At 38.3% G+C, this 16,670-nt stretch overlaps 1 protein-coding gene across 2 annotated transcripts in view; it reads left to right on the forward strand.

Moving 5' to 3' along the window:
* The first annotated feature begins 543 nt into the window (after nt 1-543).
* CYFIP2 (cytoplasmic FMR1 interacting protein 2) overlaps nt 544-16,670 on the forward strand; it is a 71,138-nt gene continuing 55,011 nt past the window's right edge. For both annotated transcript variants that reach the window (XM_032212256.1, XM_032212257.1), the window contains exons 1-5: nt 544-683; nt 13,228-13,368; nt 14,300-14,389; nt 14,483-14,560; nt 15,678-15,779. In XM_032212256.1, the coding sequence (XP_032068147.1) occupies nt 13,252-13,368; nt 14,300-14,389; nt 14,483-14,560; nt 15,678-15,779 (387 nt within the window). In that variant the 5' untranslated portion in view covers nt 544-683; nt 13,228-13,251. The remainder of the gene's footprint in view (nt 684-13,227; nt 13,369-14,299; nt 14,390-14,482; nt 14,561-15,677; nt 15,780-16,670) is intronic.

The following is a 16,670-nucleotide window of genomic DNA, read 5'->3' on the forward strand; positions in this document are numbered from 1 at the left end:
GAATCAATTTCCATTCAAAATATTTATTAGTTACAGAAAGAGAAGATATTTAAGGAACCAGGGGGAAAAGAACTTGCATTAGTTTTAAAGAGGGCATCTTCCACGTGTAAAATACAAGTTTGCTCGATTTGGGAATGACAAATGCAACTCTCTTCGTTCTTTTAAACTGAGGATGGGGAAACCCTTAGATTTTTTTATTAGAATTAGATATTGGTGTGTGTATGTGTGGTGTACGTGTGTGTGATTTTTTTTTTATAAGTATGAATGAATCTTTGTCTCATTAACAGGTGCAAACTGTCATCGGGACAAGAGTGTGGCTTCATGAGGGGTAAGCAGCCGGCGGGCGAGCGTTCAGGCTGGCAGGCGATAGAGAGGGAGGTTTCTTTCTCGCGGCGGGTGGGAATCATTTTAGAGCAAGAACTCAGGAAGTCTGCACCGGCTACAGCCCGGTCGGCTCCTGCTCTGCGTGTGCGAGAGAGAGAGACATACACAAATAGACCCAAGCGGCAGCAGCAATAGAGGGAGGGGGAGGAGGCGGCGGCTGTGGCGACGGAGGTGGAGACTGCCGAGTGGTGGCAGCGGCGGCGGCGTTGACGCTGTAGCATCCCTGCCTCCTTCTCCGCTGTAGCCACCGTTGAGCCCAGCCGCAGAGGCCAGGTAAAGCATCCTTCCTCTCCCGCAAGGTAAGCAACGGGACTCATAGCTGTTTGTGTGCCCGGGAACCTCGCGGCTGATTCTCGCCACCATTGAGCATGAGGCTGGGGGCCCGACATTGCTGCTCCGGCGCCAGCGGCGGGCGGGCGGGCGAGCGAGCGAGCGAGCGGGGGCTGCTGTTCGGGTTAATGAAAGACGGCAGACCTGCTAGCCACCGGGCTGGAAGCGGGGGCAGATGCGTGAAGGGTGGCGAGGGGGTGGGTGGGGAAAGGCGCTAAAGCGAGAGGCAAACCCGCAGGTGTAGCTTTGAGGAAGCCGGCGCTGGAACCGGGACTTTCCCTCGGCTCCTCCGCCGCCCACCACCCTTCATTCATCCGCCTCTGGCCTCCTCCACAACCCTTCCGATCGCTAGGCTTGGGCGGCCTTGGGTGGGTTGACGGGTGCGAGGGAGGTGGAGGCGGCTGCGTCCAAGAGCTGGCGGTGACAGCTTGGCTGCTGCAGGGCGGCTGAGCCCGAGCGGCAGAGGCTGCCCCGATTCAAGCCTTTCTGCAACAGGCTCTTAAGAGACCCCGGCTGGGGTAGGGGGGTGGAGGAGGAAGGAGGGGGCACCAGCAGGTGCGGCTGTCATTCTGCCGGGAGAGCGGCCCTGCTAGCCCCCTCGGGAAGAAGGATTTTTACGAGCGATATCCCAGAATGCTTAGAGATACCTATGCTTTTGCATCGAGAGGCCTCCTTGTTTATAAGAGTGCATCAAGCAATTGCCATGTGATCAGCCTTTTTTATTGATGTCTTGCGTGGAAAAAAATGTGATCCACGCCATGAAATGCTAATTGGATTTTTTGTTAACACAAACACACGTCAGATTGAATTAAGGGATAGCTTTGGGGGTTAAATTAAACCGCCCGCAATTAGAGAGACGAATTCTACTTCAGTCTTTCTTTCAAAATAAAAGGTGTGATGCAGAGGAACAAACATCTGGGGAGAGATGGTGAATAGAAAATGCTCAAAGGAAGTGGAATCGCAGCAGGTGTGCTTTTCAACTTGAAAAATACAAAAAGATGCTTGGGGGGGTTAAATTCGAACAGTTTCTCTACCATCTTGTTCTTAATGGAGTCTTTAAAGGAAAGGTTAGGCCAATGGGGAATTTGGATTAGAATTTCAGAACTGGAATCTACATCAAATTATTATTTGTATGTGTCATTTAAATTATGTCCTTGGGGATACCTTAAATAATGCTATGTAGCATCAAATGTATGAGACAAACTTTTGTGCTTATAAAGCATGAGTGGGTTGAAAATCAGCTATTTCCTAGTGCCAAACAACAGGTTTGCAATGAATTGTACTGTCAATCACAGCTGAGATCTCTGAAATTAAAAGGAAACAGGACATATAGAAAGGAATGGCCTAGTATAGTTTCATTAGGCTGTTTTAAAGATAGCCCCTGTGAAAATTAATTCACAGATTTTGGAGTTTGCAGGTAAAAACGAGATTGCTGTTAGTGAAATAGAAGGGCCCCTGAGCCATCTGTTGCTGTCACTAGGGTGGCTCGGGGATTTCCCATCACAAAAATCTCAAGTAATGAGATTGCCTTAACTCCAGGAAATGGAAAGAGAGGCATGCAGAGATCTGATGTTATTTGTAGGCTATTTTGTTAGGAGAAACATTGGACCTTTGTGGATAAAAATGTTTTTGGCTGGTACAATACAAGAAATCAGCTGACTTTAATCTGCATTGAAATAAAGCTTCAGCTAACACTGGCTCTCAAAATAAAATAAATTCTCTAACCCAGTGGCCAAGAAAATAGTTTTACCCAAACAACTGATGATATTCTTCCAGATTAGCACAATCAGACTTAATTTTCAGTATGTGTATTTGGGTATGTACTATATAAGCACCTTTTTCTTCAAACTCATCTTGCTTTTCTGGAATCTGTTATTTGCCCATGAATGCTTTTCTTTGCTATTTGAGGCTCAGACCTATTCATATATACATGGTACTTATTGGATTCAGGAAGATTTTCTTCTAAATAACTTTCGGTCTCTTTTTGATTTTATTATGTTTTTGCCCTATTTGGGGACCAAGATGACATCCAAGGCTACTTACAATAATAAAAAAAAAACAAGCAGTAAGGCATTTTTATATTATAATGAACCCAGGTTCATCTGTAGATTTTACACATTTATCAATGGTTGTTCATTGTGAGAAAACATAAAAAGATGATGTTCATATTAGGTCAAGAATTAAAAGTAACTTCTAAAAGTTAAAACCCTCCAGTTAGGCTTTCAGTGGGAATCAGAATCAGTATGAGAAATTGTATAGATCACATTATGAAAAATACTATGTTATCATATATGTTTCTTACACACATTCACCCCACTCAGAACGTTTTGGGGTACAGTCACTTTTTCTCAAGTTGTTTTCACAGGAAGTAAATTCATATGATGGAAACTTGCCACATAAAGATTCTAAATGTATAGAAATCAAAGTTATCTTGATAAGACACAGAAAGAGGTCAATAGTAATTTAAGATACATTTTCATTAAATCCATTGTAAATATATTCATTGTGTGAGACTGGATTGTTTTTATATGTACTTCATTACTGTGCTTACAGACTATTAAAGGACAGGTCTCTACCAAAAGAAGCGTATAGCTACCCTATTTCTCTGAAAATAATATCTCCCCGGATAATAAGCCGAATTGGGCTTTTGAGTGCATGTGCTAAAATAAGCCCTCCCCTGAAAATAGGCCCTCCCTGAAAATATTGCAACACAGCAGCAGCCATAAGGTGACCATGCTCGCTGCCTCCTGCACCTCAAAAATAATAAATTTTCAAATCATTGGGGTAAGTTTCCCCCAACAGTACACTGTCCCTCAGCTCCTCTGTGCTCAAGCTGTGCTAGCTACCTGTGTACCATACACACCTTCCCTGGCCCACACAATGCCCCTCACACTTATCCTTGCACCTTCTCCTATCTGGCAGCAACCACCAACCTGTCTCTAGTTCTGGGACTTGCAACTTTCTGCCAGCTTCCTCACTGATTTTGATTGAGAAAAGCTGGCAAGAAATTATATCAAATATTTCTCAAATATTTCTTTTTCAAATATAGAAAAATATTTTCTCCCTGGAATTTGATAAAAGCCAAATATTTTTCTTGAAAATAATTAAGGAAATGGAAATAGAGTTTTTGGACTGTGTCTGATAGGTATTGGACCCCAAGAAGTGGTATTACGTGATTTAAGTGATAAATGATAAATGCATTTATTTAATAGAAGCACACAATTCAAATTAAACATACTTCGTTCCAATTCAAAAGTGGATGACAAAGCCACTATTACAATTCAGTAATAGTTAATTCAGTAAGAATGAAAGCCACATAGGCTCCAGAGTTTATGAAAAGTTAAATTTTACTATAAATGGATTTGGTATACTCAATTTAGAACAATAAGGTAAAAAAAAAAGAGACTATAAATATAGTAAGTTCTAATCTGAATCAAGTATGCACAAATATACAGTCAAAGGAAGGAAATTGCATGTAAACTCTCCTGAGTTTGTTTGGAGAAGGAATATTATTCTTTCAAGTAGATCAAGGGACAGCAACTTCTCTAGACCTCTAGGCCATATCAAACAATAAAGCACAGGCATGCATAGTGAAAAAATTTTTAAAAAGGAAGTTGCTGGGGCAGTTTTGAATGTATCAAGTCTTTCTTGTTAGGCTCATCAATACCACACAGGTATGAAAAGGGATGGATTTTGATCATACTGCTGCAATTGTCCTCTTATCTCTACCCACATTGGCTGCTGATGCCCCAGAAACTGATGACTTGGCATTCTTCCATGAGATCATGCAAGTCATGGGAAGTCTTAACTACAGAACAGAGAGCACAAGAGGTCAGGTTGCTATCTTAGAATAGCTGATTAACTTGGAATATTTAAGCAACTGAGAAATTAATTGTAAAAATTGAATTTGATGAAGTCTCTTTCTCTTAATTACATGGAATTTTAACAAAATTCCAAGTAACATCTGGATTTTTTTTGTTAGACTTTCTTTTAGCGAATGAGACGTCATAAGAGGAAAAAACAAATCCCAAAGATAAAATTGAGTTTGTAGGGACCGAGAAAGTTAGAATAGTTTCAGAAGTATTTAACTGTCATATTTCTTGAAAAAGAATTTTTCATTTGCTAGAAGACATTCAAGACTAGTTCCCATTTTAAACATACGGGTGATACTTCTGTGTTGCTTATCTGAGAATAAAGCTTATGTGACACAGTGTGATTTATTTTTAATTGAACGTATTTAAGATAACCTACATGTTCAGTTTAAATTATTGCAGTGCCTTTCTCTTTTTCTAATTGATTGTATCTTGTATTTCTATATTATTATTCAAATCAGTAGAAATTGATTTTATGATCTCTTCTGATGTCATAATTGTGGATTGTTTGGTTAATACATAGTAGTTCCCTTTTCCTTATGTTTTCCCATATTTTGTTTCCCCATTCCTTACCCTCCTGTAGTAGTACTAAAAAGGGTAGTAGCAACAAAAGATAGAGTGGAAATAGTTTTTATCAAAATAAGACTACCTAGATGATGGTAGCAATTTAGTGCTTATATCCATGAAAGATGTTTGTATTGGGAAGGATTGTTCTCTAGATCAAAAACATTAATTTGTCTGCATGACTTGGAAAAAGTTTTGAAGTTTGCATGGTTACATCCCTGTTCTCAGCCAGTCCTATCCACATTTACTTTTCCAACATATTGTGGATGAATGAAGTATTTTTGCATACTAATGTGGCATTCAGCTAAAGCTGTATGAGACCATTGTGCCTAGTAACTCTCATCTCTGAACTGAGAGATGATGTTGAAGACTAGGACCTGTATTAAAATTGCTGATATTCCCTCTTCTGAATTGGTTCACCAAAAGCCTCCTGTCATATTCCCATGGACCAAAATTAGCTTCTTGAGATTCCCATACTCTCATACTCCCTCTTCCATCATTCTGTTTGGAGCAATCCTTTAAAACGTCCTGAATATCCGGTAACCCACTTCTATTTTATCCTTAAATAACCATCCTATTACACTTCCATCACATCATGCCATTTGCCTTTCCTGCTCATTCAGGCAGTAGCTCTGTTGCTGTAACCAAGGTCTAAGGTTATGTCCTGACCATTGTTGACTTTCCCTATCAATAAATCTAGAAGTGAACTTCCCTTAGTGAGTAGATTCTCATCTGTCTACCATCTAAATAATCTCCCTAGGCTACAGAACTCACCTAGTCCTAGAGGGACCCAAATTGTGGTCCCTCTACCTCTGACAGCTTCCTACTGATGCCACTGCTCATCAGACCTTCCTGGCGACTTGAAGAGCGAGTGCATCTCTAGCAGTTTGCCAAGGCTGTTATGGTTGCTTGTGGCCTAATGCTCATTCAATCTTCTACCACCTCACCAAGTCTACTCTCTCATTGTTGAAATTCTTCCAGCCAACTCTCCAATGACAGATGCCATGAAACAAACCAAAGATTCTACTATACACAATTCTTGCTCATCTTTCTTGCTGCTTGCCAGCCACAGACTGCATTTTTTTAAAAAAACCCTTGCTTCCTCATTCTGCCAGGTGTGAGGCAACTGTTATTCAGTCTTTCAGCAGTTCATGATCTTCATCTCACTATTTTCTACATGCATCTTTTCAACTTAGCTTTATTACCTATCTGCTCAATTTAATTAATAGACATGTAAACTATAAATAAATAAAGAAACATATAAATGTACACTTTCCTATTAGTCTGGTTACTCTATACATGTGATGAAGCGAAAATTTTGAGTATAATTGTAAAATCTAATAAGAACTACATTTAGAAAAGAAAAAAGAGAGGAGTAAACAATGAAAGAAAAAAGAAGGAAGAGAAAGTAAGAATATAATTAAAAAAGGAATATATAAAGAAGTGAATTTCAAGTATAACAAATTTAGTAACTTCATTTTCTCTAAAGTTACAAAGTTTTATTTCATCATTCCATATCCCATTTCTTATCTATAAACAAATCCATAAAATATAATGTTTTCAGTCCCGGTGTCAACATAAAGTTAAGAAAGGATAACCAGAAGTAGCAACATACATTTTTTAACCTTGATCAAATAAACCAATTTTATATTCCTTCTGTTTAATTCCAACAGTCTTAATTTTTAGTTCATTCAAATATTGTCATAGGATTTGATTTATCTTCATTGTTCTACATATGATTTTTTTCAATAACATCTTTTGGACATAGTCTAATCATGAAAGCACATATTACTGACATTATTATTGTGGCTACCATTTTCTGATTCCATTCTTCAAAAGTCATAACCGTCTTATTAATCTGTATGTCTTTTGCAGGGGTGGGTTTCTCGCCCCGTTCCAACCGGTTCGGTTGGAACGGGGCCGGTGGTGTCCTCGTGCACGCGCGCGGTGCACACATGCGTACTAGCGTCTGTGCGATGCTCCAGCTGCTCCTGGAGGATCGCGCAGGCACTGTATGCATCCTGCGCATGCGTGGAAGCGCAGAACTCATCAAAACCGGGTAAGAAGCGCGGGCAGGTGGCTGGGCCCTTCGCCGTTCCTGGAAGTTACTTACTTCCGGGTTCGCCGACCAACCAGTTCGCACGGACCGCCGCAAACCGGTTGAAACCCACCCCTGGTCTTTTGTCTCCCTAAAATTTAGTCTGCTTCCGTGTCCGGTTTTTGGAATCATGATATTCCATATCTATGTTATGTCTTGTGAAAACCAAAACAAAATCTATTTCCTGTGAAAACGTGTTTATAATTAATTCCAAAATCTTACTGTAAAAAATTCAATATTTCAATTTTATTTGGACCCTTAGTTGGTATATAAGCTTCTAAGATCAAAATCATATTTACTTTTTGCTGTTTATAAGCTTATAATTAAAGTATTCTTTCATCCAAGATTAAAAGCAGACCCACTGGATGTTTTCAAAGCTGAAGTAGTTAATGAGCAATTTCCAAGAGTGATTTGCAAAGTGCAGTTTGCAAACTTAGTGTTTCCACTGTGATTATGAGCAAGATGGTGAATCCCATTGTCTCTTTGTGCTCAAACCTGCAGAAAACCAATGTCCTACAGACTCTTGAGAAACAGAGCACATCCAGAGCACATGTGGGTAATCTTCCATCTTTATTCAGAGACGTTCCTATGATCTATCTACTCACCAGTTCCTCCTTCTTTGCCGTGGTCATTGGCCATCCTTTTCTAGAGCTGTCTTCAATTCCCCATACCATCCCTGGATGTCCCCACACAAGCTTATACATTGTAGTAGCATTTGTTAGTTAGAAAAGGTGCAACCAGACTCTTTCTGAGTTTTATGTCCCTTGGTTTCAGTGCTGCAATTAACAAAAATGTATAAATAAATTCAAATAATCTGAAGAATCCTGAATCAATATCAGATTCAGTATTTGAATGATAGCACAATCAAATTATGCATTCCATGCAACTGAGTACTTTCAATCAAAATCAATGAATGTGCAAGCGTGCAGTTTTTCCAGATTCGTATAGTTCTTTTGGCAGTCACCAAGCCAATTCAAAGTATTTTTTCCACTGGAGTTTCGCTGCCTTAGATTGATACCAGAAGCACATGAAAGAGCTACTTTTCTGTGCATCTCTGGAAAGTAGTAACTACATTTCAGGGAAAAAGAACCCCAAACTAATTAACTAGTTCTTCTGTGTTCATAAAGTAGGAAATTCATTCCAGAGGTCCAAGCATATTACTGATTTCATTTGTTTTGTAGTGACTGGAAATACTTATATACTTATCTTTATGAAGAGAGGGGAGGTGAATTTCCATGAATTTGTTTTGTAATGAAACCATAAATCACTCGAGATCGTACAGTGATAGTGTTTTCTGTGTTTTTGTATTTCCTGTACAAAAAGTAAAACAGCCTATTTTTTCAAACATCCCTCTTTCAAGTTCATTGGTAATGAATAATCTACATATAGCATCCAGCTGTTACATCTTGAGAATCTGGAGTTGCAACTGCTGTCTCTTGAACATGACGATGCAGGAAGTGTTGCACATGAACCACAGACCTAACAGCTTACTGCATTTGCCTTTCCTCAACACCCCTTCCCCCTCCATCCTGTTTTGTTCACTTTTGAGCTCTCACTTCAATCAACCCTGCCTGGTTTAGGCCTACGAGGAGGCACAGATGGTTTCTGTTGGCTAATATTTCATGCTGACCTTTGATCGATGACCCCATGAACCCATTGCTTTGCAAAAGGGCAACTTTCTTTGGCTCAGATTGCTTGTGATAATGACTCTAACATTAACTGGCAGATGTTCTTCATTCACATGAGAACTGGATAGATCTCCTGCTTATAGCAACTCATTTGCTTTTTTAGAAATCAAGAATTGGGAACACAAAGCTAAAATTACCAGTGTAACCAGAAGAAACTGTTGCGGATTAAGATACCTGGTTTATTTCTTTATTATAGTTGTTGGATTGCCAAGTGTGAGCGTCTCATATCCCTGTCCCTTTAACACAGCTTGTTTGTGGGAATAAAATAGTAGGGAAACTTCCCCCGATACAGAAGATAAGCTTGTAAAGTCCCACCAATAAATTTTTGTATGCCTTTAAAATTGTTAAACTATAAAGATACTAATAAAGAAGAGAAGCTTCATTTTTGTGAATCCTCATAGAATCTATGAAGATTTTTTTTGTGCATTGAAAGAGGAAATACTCCTTCCCAGCTCCTATTTTAGTAATGCTTTTGCAAACAATAATTTTTGAGGACAATATTTTACATGTAACACATATGAAAAGGGGTCACCATTCAATTTTTTTTTTATACCCATCCATCCTTTGGAAACACCTCTGTTAGTTTCCATATCTTCCATACATTGTAGAAGTGTATGGATAGATATACTTCCAACCCCTTTAATTTTTCTTTTGATGAAATAGATCTTTTCTACCTATTAAGCTCTTTGAATTGCTTACTATAATGTCTAAGGTGCAATTCAATAGCAGTGCTTGTACATTGCCTTACACACCAGTTGAAAGAGACTGCTTTTCTGTGAAATTAGTTTCCAAATTTATTTGCACAACTGCAACTAGAACCCTCTCCAAACTTACACTGTTATTCAAGAGATAAGATTGCTGTGAAAACAACAAATACCTCTGAGGCAATATTATTATAACACCAATAATTCTTCAAGATAATTGACATCTTCTACTTAGGGTTGCTACCTTGACAGTGAAATTTAACATTTTAGATTCTATCAATATGCAGGAGCATTCAGATTTAAGTAGTTTCAGAAAATAGGAGAGCCTCATAGGTGAGCAGCTGCTTTGCTCTGATGGCTGTTTATTACACTTGTCATAGAAACCTTTGGAGAATTACCTCATCTGCTTCTTGAGTCCATCTGTCCTCTTTTCTGGAAAAGGGCTTCTGAGAATCCATCCATTTTCCAAGTGCCACTAACCACTGATAGATGCTGAAGAATGGATGCATCTTGATAATGTGATTGTAATTGGTTATATATGCACACTTCATAATCCCTTGCTTACCATTAATGCTTTTGCATATATTTTACATGCTGTTAACAAGATTTCATGATGCGCAATTGCTCTTAAAAACAACAATATGTTACCTGATTAAGTATACAAAACACTACAGAAGCATGAAGATCTTCTCATGCTATTATGAAAACATAAGATCTTCCAGGCAATATGGACTTAATTTAAAAGACAATATTGCCCCTTTACATGAATTTTTTTGAGTAATTTATACCTACTTATTTGCTTTGCAAATTTTGAACCTATTGCTTCAAGATTGAGATTTGAGATTATCACGCTACAAAGTTTATGCTTATTTATTTTTTTGAAGTGAATTTTGAAATAGTCAAAAGTGGTGAGAATGCTATGAAAATCCACCTTGCAGTGGGAAAATGTTTTACTAACGTTATTTGTAAATAAATTTCTTCCAATACAAAATGTGTAAAAAATATCAATAGTCCTTGCTTAGTGACCAAAATTGCAACCAGCAGCTCTGTTAAGTGAAGCAGGCTTAAGTGGGAAATCATGTGACTGTAACCTTATTTTTCCCTTCCTCACTTCACACCCTTTGAAATGCTTACCTTGGCAGTAGGATGTTGGTTTGAAACTGACAAAACTAATAAAAATCCACTCCTTTCACTTTTATTTGCCTCCTAACCACTTCCTGTCCCTTTAGAATGTCCACCTGATGATGGGATAATTAGCAAGAAAGAAAGAAATGATTGTATTTACATTCATTGGAGAGGAAAAGATTGCAAGTAGGCACTGTGGGGAATACACATAAAAAGTAATGCAGTGGCACTAGCCATCGCGAGCATGCTATGCAAACATATATGAAATATGTATTTCATATTGATTGTTTGCTTATTCTCTTGTAATCCCTTCTTCTCCGATCTCTCTCCTTTGGATCAGGGAGAGGGGGGGGGAAACCAAATCAGTCACAGGAGAGAAAGCATTTGATAGTATATCTTGGATTGGCACACTCTTATTAGTAGTTTACTTTATACCCTCTCTTCATTTGGTGACACCTTCTGTTCCAATGACAGGGTCATAAGAAAAATGGTCACTAAGTGAATACATGACAGAGAGCGGAGAAGATCAATAGTTGTTGCCTTCTTATTCAGATAAAGTTCTCTCTTACAGTGTCCTGTGCATTTTTCCCCGCCTTTTTGCCCCTGTTGCAAGGTGGAAATTTTTTTTAAACAAGCCATCTCTTCCGGAACTGCTTTTCTCTGCAGCACAGCATTTCCCTAAAGTGCAAGTTAATAATATCAGCTATATGACCTTAATTAGTTGTTTATAACACTGGGCCCCCATTCTCTGCTTTTTGAAACTGGCCAGCTTTTAATCAGTTTCACACTGAAGTCCCAAAGGTGCTTTTTCAAGAGGCAGCTGGACATTCTGGTTTTTCTATGAAGATGTTTCACTTCTCATTTAAGAAGTTTCCTCAGGTGTGACTGGATGTTGGAGAATGGAACAATTTGTACTCCTTGCAGACAGCTCGTCATTTGCATCTGCGTCATCAGGATAACCTGAGTAGTGCAAATGAGTGTGGAGGTTTCTTGGAACTGTTGAAAGGACTGTGTTGTAGACTGAAGATAGATGAGGTTGTATCCCTCCCCCTCTGTTGAGAGAGGGTTGTTCAATTTTGACATAGATAGCCTCTTTGACCCCTCTTTCCAACCAGCAGTCCTTTTAAATGCAGATGGACTGCTGAGTCTTGTCCTGATGGATTTGTTCTCCTATGTTGTGCCATGCGTTTATGAAGTGGTTGTTTTGTTTCCCTCATGTACAGATCTGCACATGGCTCACTGCATTGTACTACATATACCATGTTGCTCAGTTTGTGTCTGGGTGTTTTATCCTTGGGGTGGGCAAGCTTCTGCTTTTGTGTATTCTTGGTTTTTAAGTGTGCACCAGAGGTGGGTTCCTACCAGTTCGCACCTATTCGGTAGAACCGGTTCGTCAAATCTACCGAACCAGTTAGAAGAGGTTCCACCAGTGGACCCGGAAAGCAGGCCATACCTACAGAAGAGGTTCCAAATTTTTTTGAAACCCACACTGGTCCTTGGATATGATTATTCTACACTATCATGCTCATATTTATAAAACTCAATGCCTCTGTGAAAGGTAAGGATGGCTACTGTGTTTGTGGTGCAATCAGAACATTGCGTGTGTTGAAGTTATTTTAACGCAAACCAGAGATGCCTTTTAAAAAACAAGCTTACATCATATTCTTATGCATGCCAGTGCTGTGTACGAGGTAATTTAAGGTGATTCTGACAAGTGTTGTTGGCATCTTTATATCCGGTCACATGGGCGGCAAGCCATTCCTATCCGATCACATGGGCAGCAAGCCACTCCCACAAAGGAAGCCACACCCACAGAGTAGGTTCAAACAATTTTTGAAACCCACCACTGGTGTGCACATATATTGTGTTGGCTGAAGATCCTCCTGAGCTTTTCCGATATTCGTGAAATGTATAGAATGACAACATTGCTTCATTTATTGTTCTCTTTGTTGTCTGTTATGGTGGAGCTCCTGTAAGATCTTTTTTTGAGATTTGATGAAGGCCCACTTGGGATGTTCTGAGGGCTTCCTTGATGTGTTTTAGTTCTTTTTCTTTCCCATCTTTGCTGGTAGGCAGACCCTCAGCTCGGTGGTTTAGGGTTCTGATGACTCCCATTTTGTGCTCCAGTCGGTGGTGGGAATCAAAATCCAAATATTGAATTATGTGTGGGTTTACTGTAAACTTTGGTGTCTTCTACTGCCTTCAAAGAAAAACCAAAAAGGCCAGTTACCTCTTGAAAGAGCACCTTTGGGACAACCATGACCTGGATGACAGAGAATCTCCATAGACACTTTCACACTGAAGGCTTTTGTTGTCCTAAACTTCACCCAGCTGCCATTTTGCCTAAGGTGGCACTAGAACTGATCAGAAACAGTCGTGTTTTGCTGTTGCCTGATTTCCTTCTATAGTTGTGTATTTCTATTTCAGTTCTATAACACAAGGATTTATTATTGTTATTTTAGTGGTGAGTCTAAAAGCTGGGAACCATGACAACTCACGTAACCCTTGAAGATGCTCTGTCCAATGTGGACCTCCTGGAGGAGCTGCCATTACCAGATCAGCAGCCATGCATTGAGCCACCTCCATCATCCATTATGTACCAGGTAACCAATATGTCCATAGAATCATAGCTTGAAGGAGCTCATCAATCATGCTTTGAAGAGAAAAAGAAAGCTTGTCAATGGGGAAAATGTATTCTCATTTAGTGGCTTGGAAACAAGTTAACGTTCTCTGTGCTCATATTTTCCCTCCTTTAGGAGTTTGGACATTTTGGGTTCTTCTTTTATTTTAATTCACTACGAAGTTGCTTCTTTTGGATCTGGTGGAGAAAGATTCGTGGAAATTATATGAACTGGCTTCTTTTGACAAACCATTTAAAAGTAATTGTTACATAGCTTGGCTAACTGTTATGCTCCTATTATCAAAATATGTTTTTGCTGTTATGATAAACACAAACGATCATTTATTACGGAACAGTTCTATTGCTGCTGCTTCAAGTTCAGCAAATCTGTAAATTCATATAATCCATAGCAGTGCTTCTTAAAGTGTGATCTTAGGATCCCATCAAACAGTTGGGGGAAGCTCTAGTATCAATTTCATTCAATGAATGCAAAAAAAATAATTTTTAATAAGGTGAATATGTGCAGTTATCATTATATAATGCAATGTACACTTAATCTTACCCAAGTAGCTAAATCACTAATCACTATAAAGCTAATATTTATTTCCATTTTTTCTTGGTCTTATTCTCTTATTCTCATATTCTCATTTTATCTTATTGGTGCTTATTAGTACTGCTGACTAACAGTTTTTTTTAAATATTGAGATAGATAGGTAACTACATTCTGTTTCCTGATAACTGTTTTGTAGCTGCTTAATTTTTTTATGCATTATTTCTATAAAGTTTTATATTTTACATTTTAACTGGTTGCACATTGCTAAGGTAACTCCTACAATAGGACAGTGGAAAATCTCTGAAAACAAATGAAAATCTAAATAAAAAGAATATCTAACTATTCCTTTTTCTGCTTTCAGGCCAACTTTGATACAAATTTTGAAGACAGAAATGCTTTTGTAACTGGCATTGCTAGATACATTGAGCAAGCAACAGTGCATTCTAGCATGGTAGGTATCAGGTGATCCAGAGCTGACTGAGGGGATGCAGAATAGATTGTTATGTGCCAACTAGTGCTATTATGTTGTCCCAATGTGTTTCAGAATGAGATGTTGGAGGAAGGGCATGAATATGCGGTAATGCTTTATACTTGGAGGAGCTGCTCCAGAGCTATTCCCCAGGTAAGATGTCAAGTTAAATTGTAATCCACTTCAAGTGGATTACAAAGAAACTGAAAGATACACTAAGAATGTTATAAGCTTTTCTTTTTCTCAGAAGATACTCTAATAACTTATAGGACCCAAAGAATGACCCCCTGCGACCAGCTTTTTACTACCAGTATTTCCAAAGGAACAAATCTCTAATAAATGAACATTCATTCAGATTATTTTATTTCTCATTTAACCTACTATGGACAGCCAGTGTAGTACTGGATTAGAGTGTAAAGACACAGGTTCTAGTCTACTCCTAAGCACAGATTCTGGTTGGGTGAATTTGGGTCAATCAACCCTAGACTGGGAAATTGGAACAAAAAAAATACTACAAATTTACATTGGACCATTTCATTGGGTAGATTACACTCCATAATCTTCAATTAAGATTTCATACTGGAGTTAAGTGACTTGACACTTGATAGGTGGACCAAAATGCCAAATTCAGTCTAAACATCTGGCTGACTGCGCAACCAACCATAATAATCTATTTTATGTTGTGTTATAATGTTAGATGTATCTAGAATAGTATGCATAGCTAATAAAATATGTAATAAAATCAACAAATCCAATTATAGTAAGTAAAATGCATTATTATGCTTTCCCCAGAACATTCATATCAAGGAGGCTGGAAGTAGAAATGAGTTTTTAGGAAGCTAAATGTAAAAGACATAACAATATTTGGCTTCTGAAAAAGCTTGTGAATGCTATTATTGGACAAGAAAAATGTATAAATTAGCAATAATAAATGAAGTAAGCGTCAGCAACATTGGTTCATTCTGATCTAGAGAGCAAATTGTATAAAAACGTGATAATGTAAATGATGGAGTATCATTCCTAGTACTAATTGCTTTCTGACATTTTTTTTTGCATTAGTCTCATTTAGAAGCCTTTTATCTGGCAACTGATTATGATTTGTCCATGAGAGTTCATCCCATTCTAAATTGGTTTTATCTGAAAAGCACTCCGAGATTTTTTGTTTTTGCTACATCCGACTTTGAAAACTATCCTTTTGAAATGGTCCCATGGATCTTGTTCATCATGTCCATGACGACTACTAATAGCAAATTGTTACCTTAACTTTCAGGTAAAGTGTAATGAGCAGCCAAACCGAGTAGAGATTTATGAGAAGACAGTGGAAGTCTTAGAGCCAGAAGTGACAAAACTCATGAAGTTCATGTACTTTCAGGTAGGTGTTCCAAGTTCTTATGCTTCAGTTGGGTCCTCCTCACTTATTATTGTGGAAAACCCTGTCGGTAAAAATAACCATAGGTATTCTATTGTTTCTTGGTCCGAAGTTACCCTTTGGTAAGATAGGCAGCCAATAAATTTGATAAATAAAATAAATAAATAAAATACATTTTTGTGGTAAACCTACCTGAGGTATGATGATTTTGCTAAGTGCTTAATATTGTTCTTGTCCTCACACAGTATCTTATTTTGATTTAATTAGTAAAAGTGGGCAATATATAAAATTATATAACAAATTTCTGCTGACTGCATCCATTCCCATCCATATATACCGGTGCACTTCTCAAATTGTTTTGAAAGACATAATACTCTCCCGAGGCAGATTTAATAGTGCTGGGTAAAGCTAGAATTCTGTCTGTTTGCCATTTTGTCAACAAATGAATGTTATTGGATGTCACACAGACAGTACTCAAATTCTTGTCAATATTGGCTGACCTTTCCTTCTACTTGCCTAAAAAGACTAGTTACACAGATGTGGCAAAACCATTCTCTAATCTAATGTGAGGTTCATTGTGGACGGTTTTGAAAGATGTTTAACTTTACCGCAAATCATAGTCCAAATAAGCAAATCCAAGGACATGACACTGGATAATGAAAGCCTTTTAAGTTGGAAGATAATATGATAGAAACAGACTAAACTAAAAGTAACTGGAGAAATACTTTAAATGCTTTATATTTTAACAGTATCATACTTGTGGCTTAGTCAAAAATGCATAAAACACACAGTTAGGGGATACCATCAAATAAAAATATTATAGTCTGGTGGTCACTTTTTGCTTAATTGTGTTACATGAAGCACTATCCTGCTCAGATATTTCCTTTCTAACTT

Source organism: Thamnophis elegans, chromosome 2 (assembly GCF_009769535.1).
Source record: "Thamnophis elegans isolate rThaEle1 chromosome 2, rThaEle1.pri, whole genome shotgun sequence".
Classification (NCBI taxonomy): domain Eukaryota; kingdom Metazoa; phylum Chordata; class Lepidosauria; order Squamata; family Colubridae; genus Thamnophis; species Thamnophis elegans.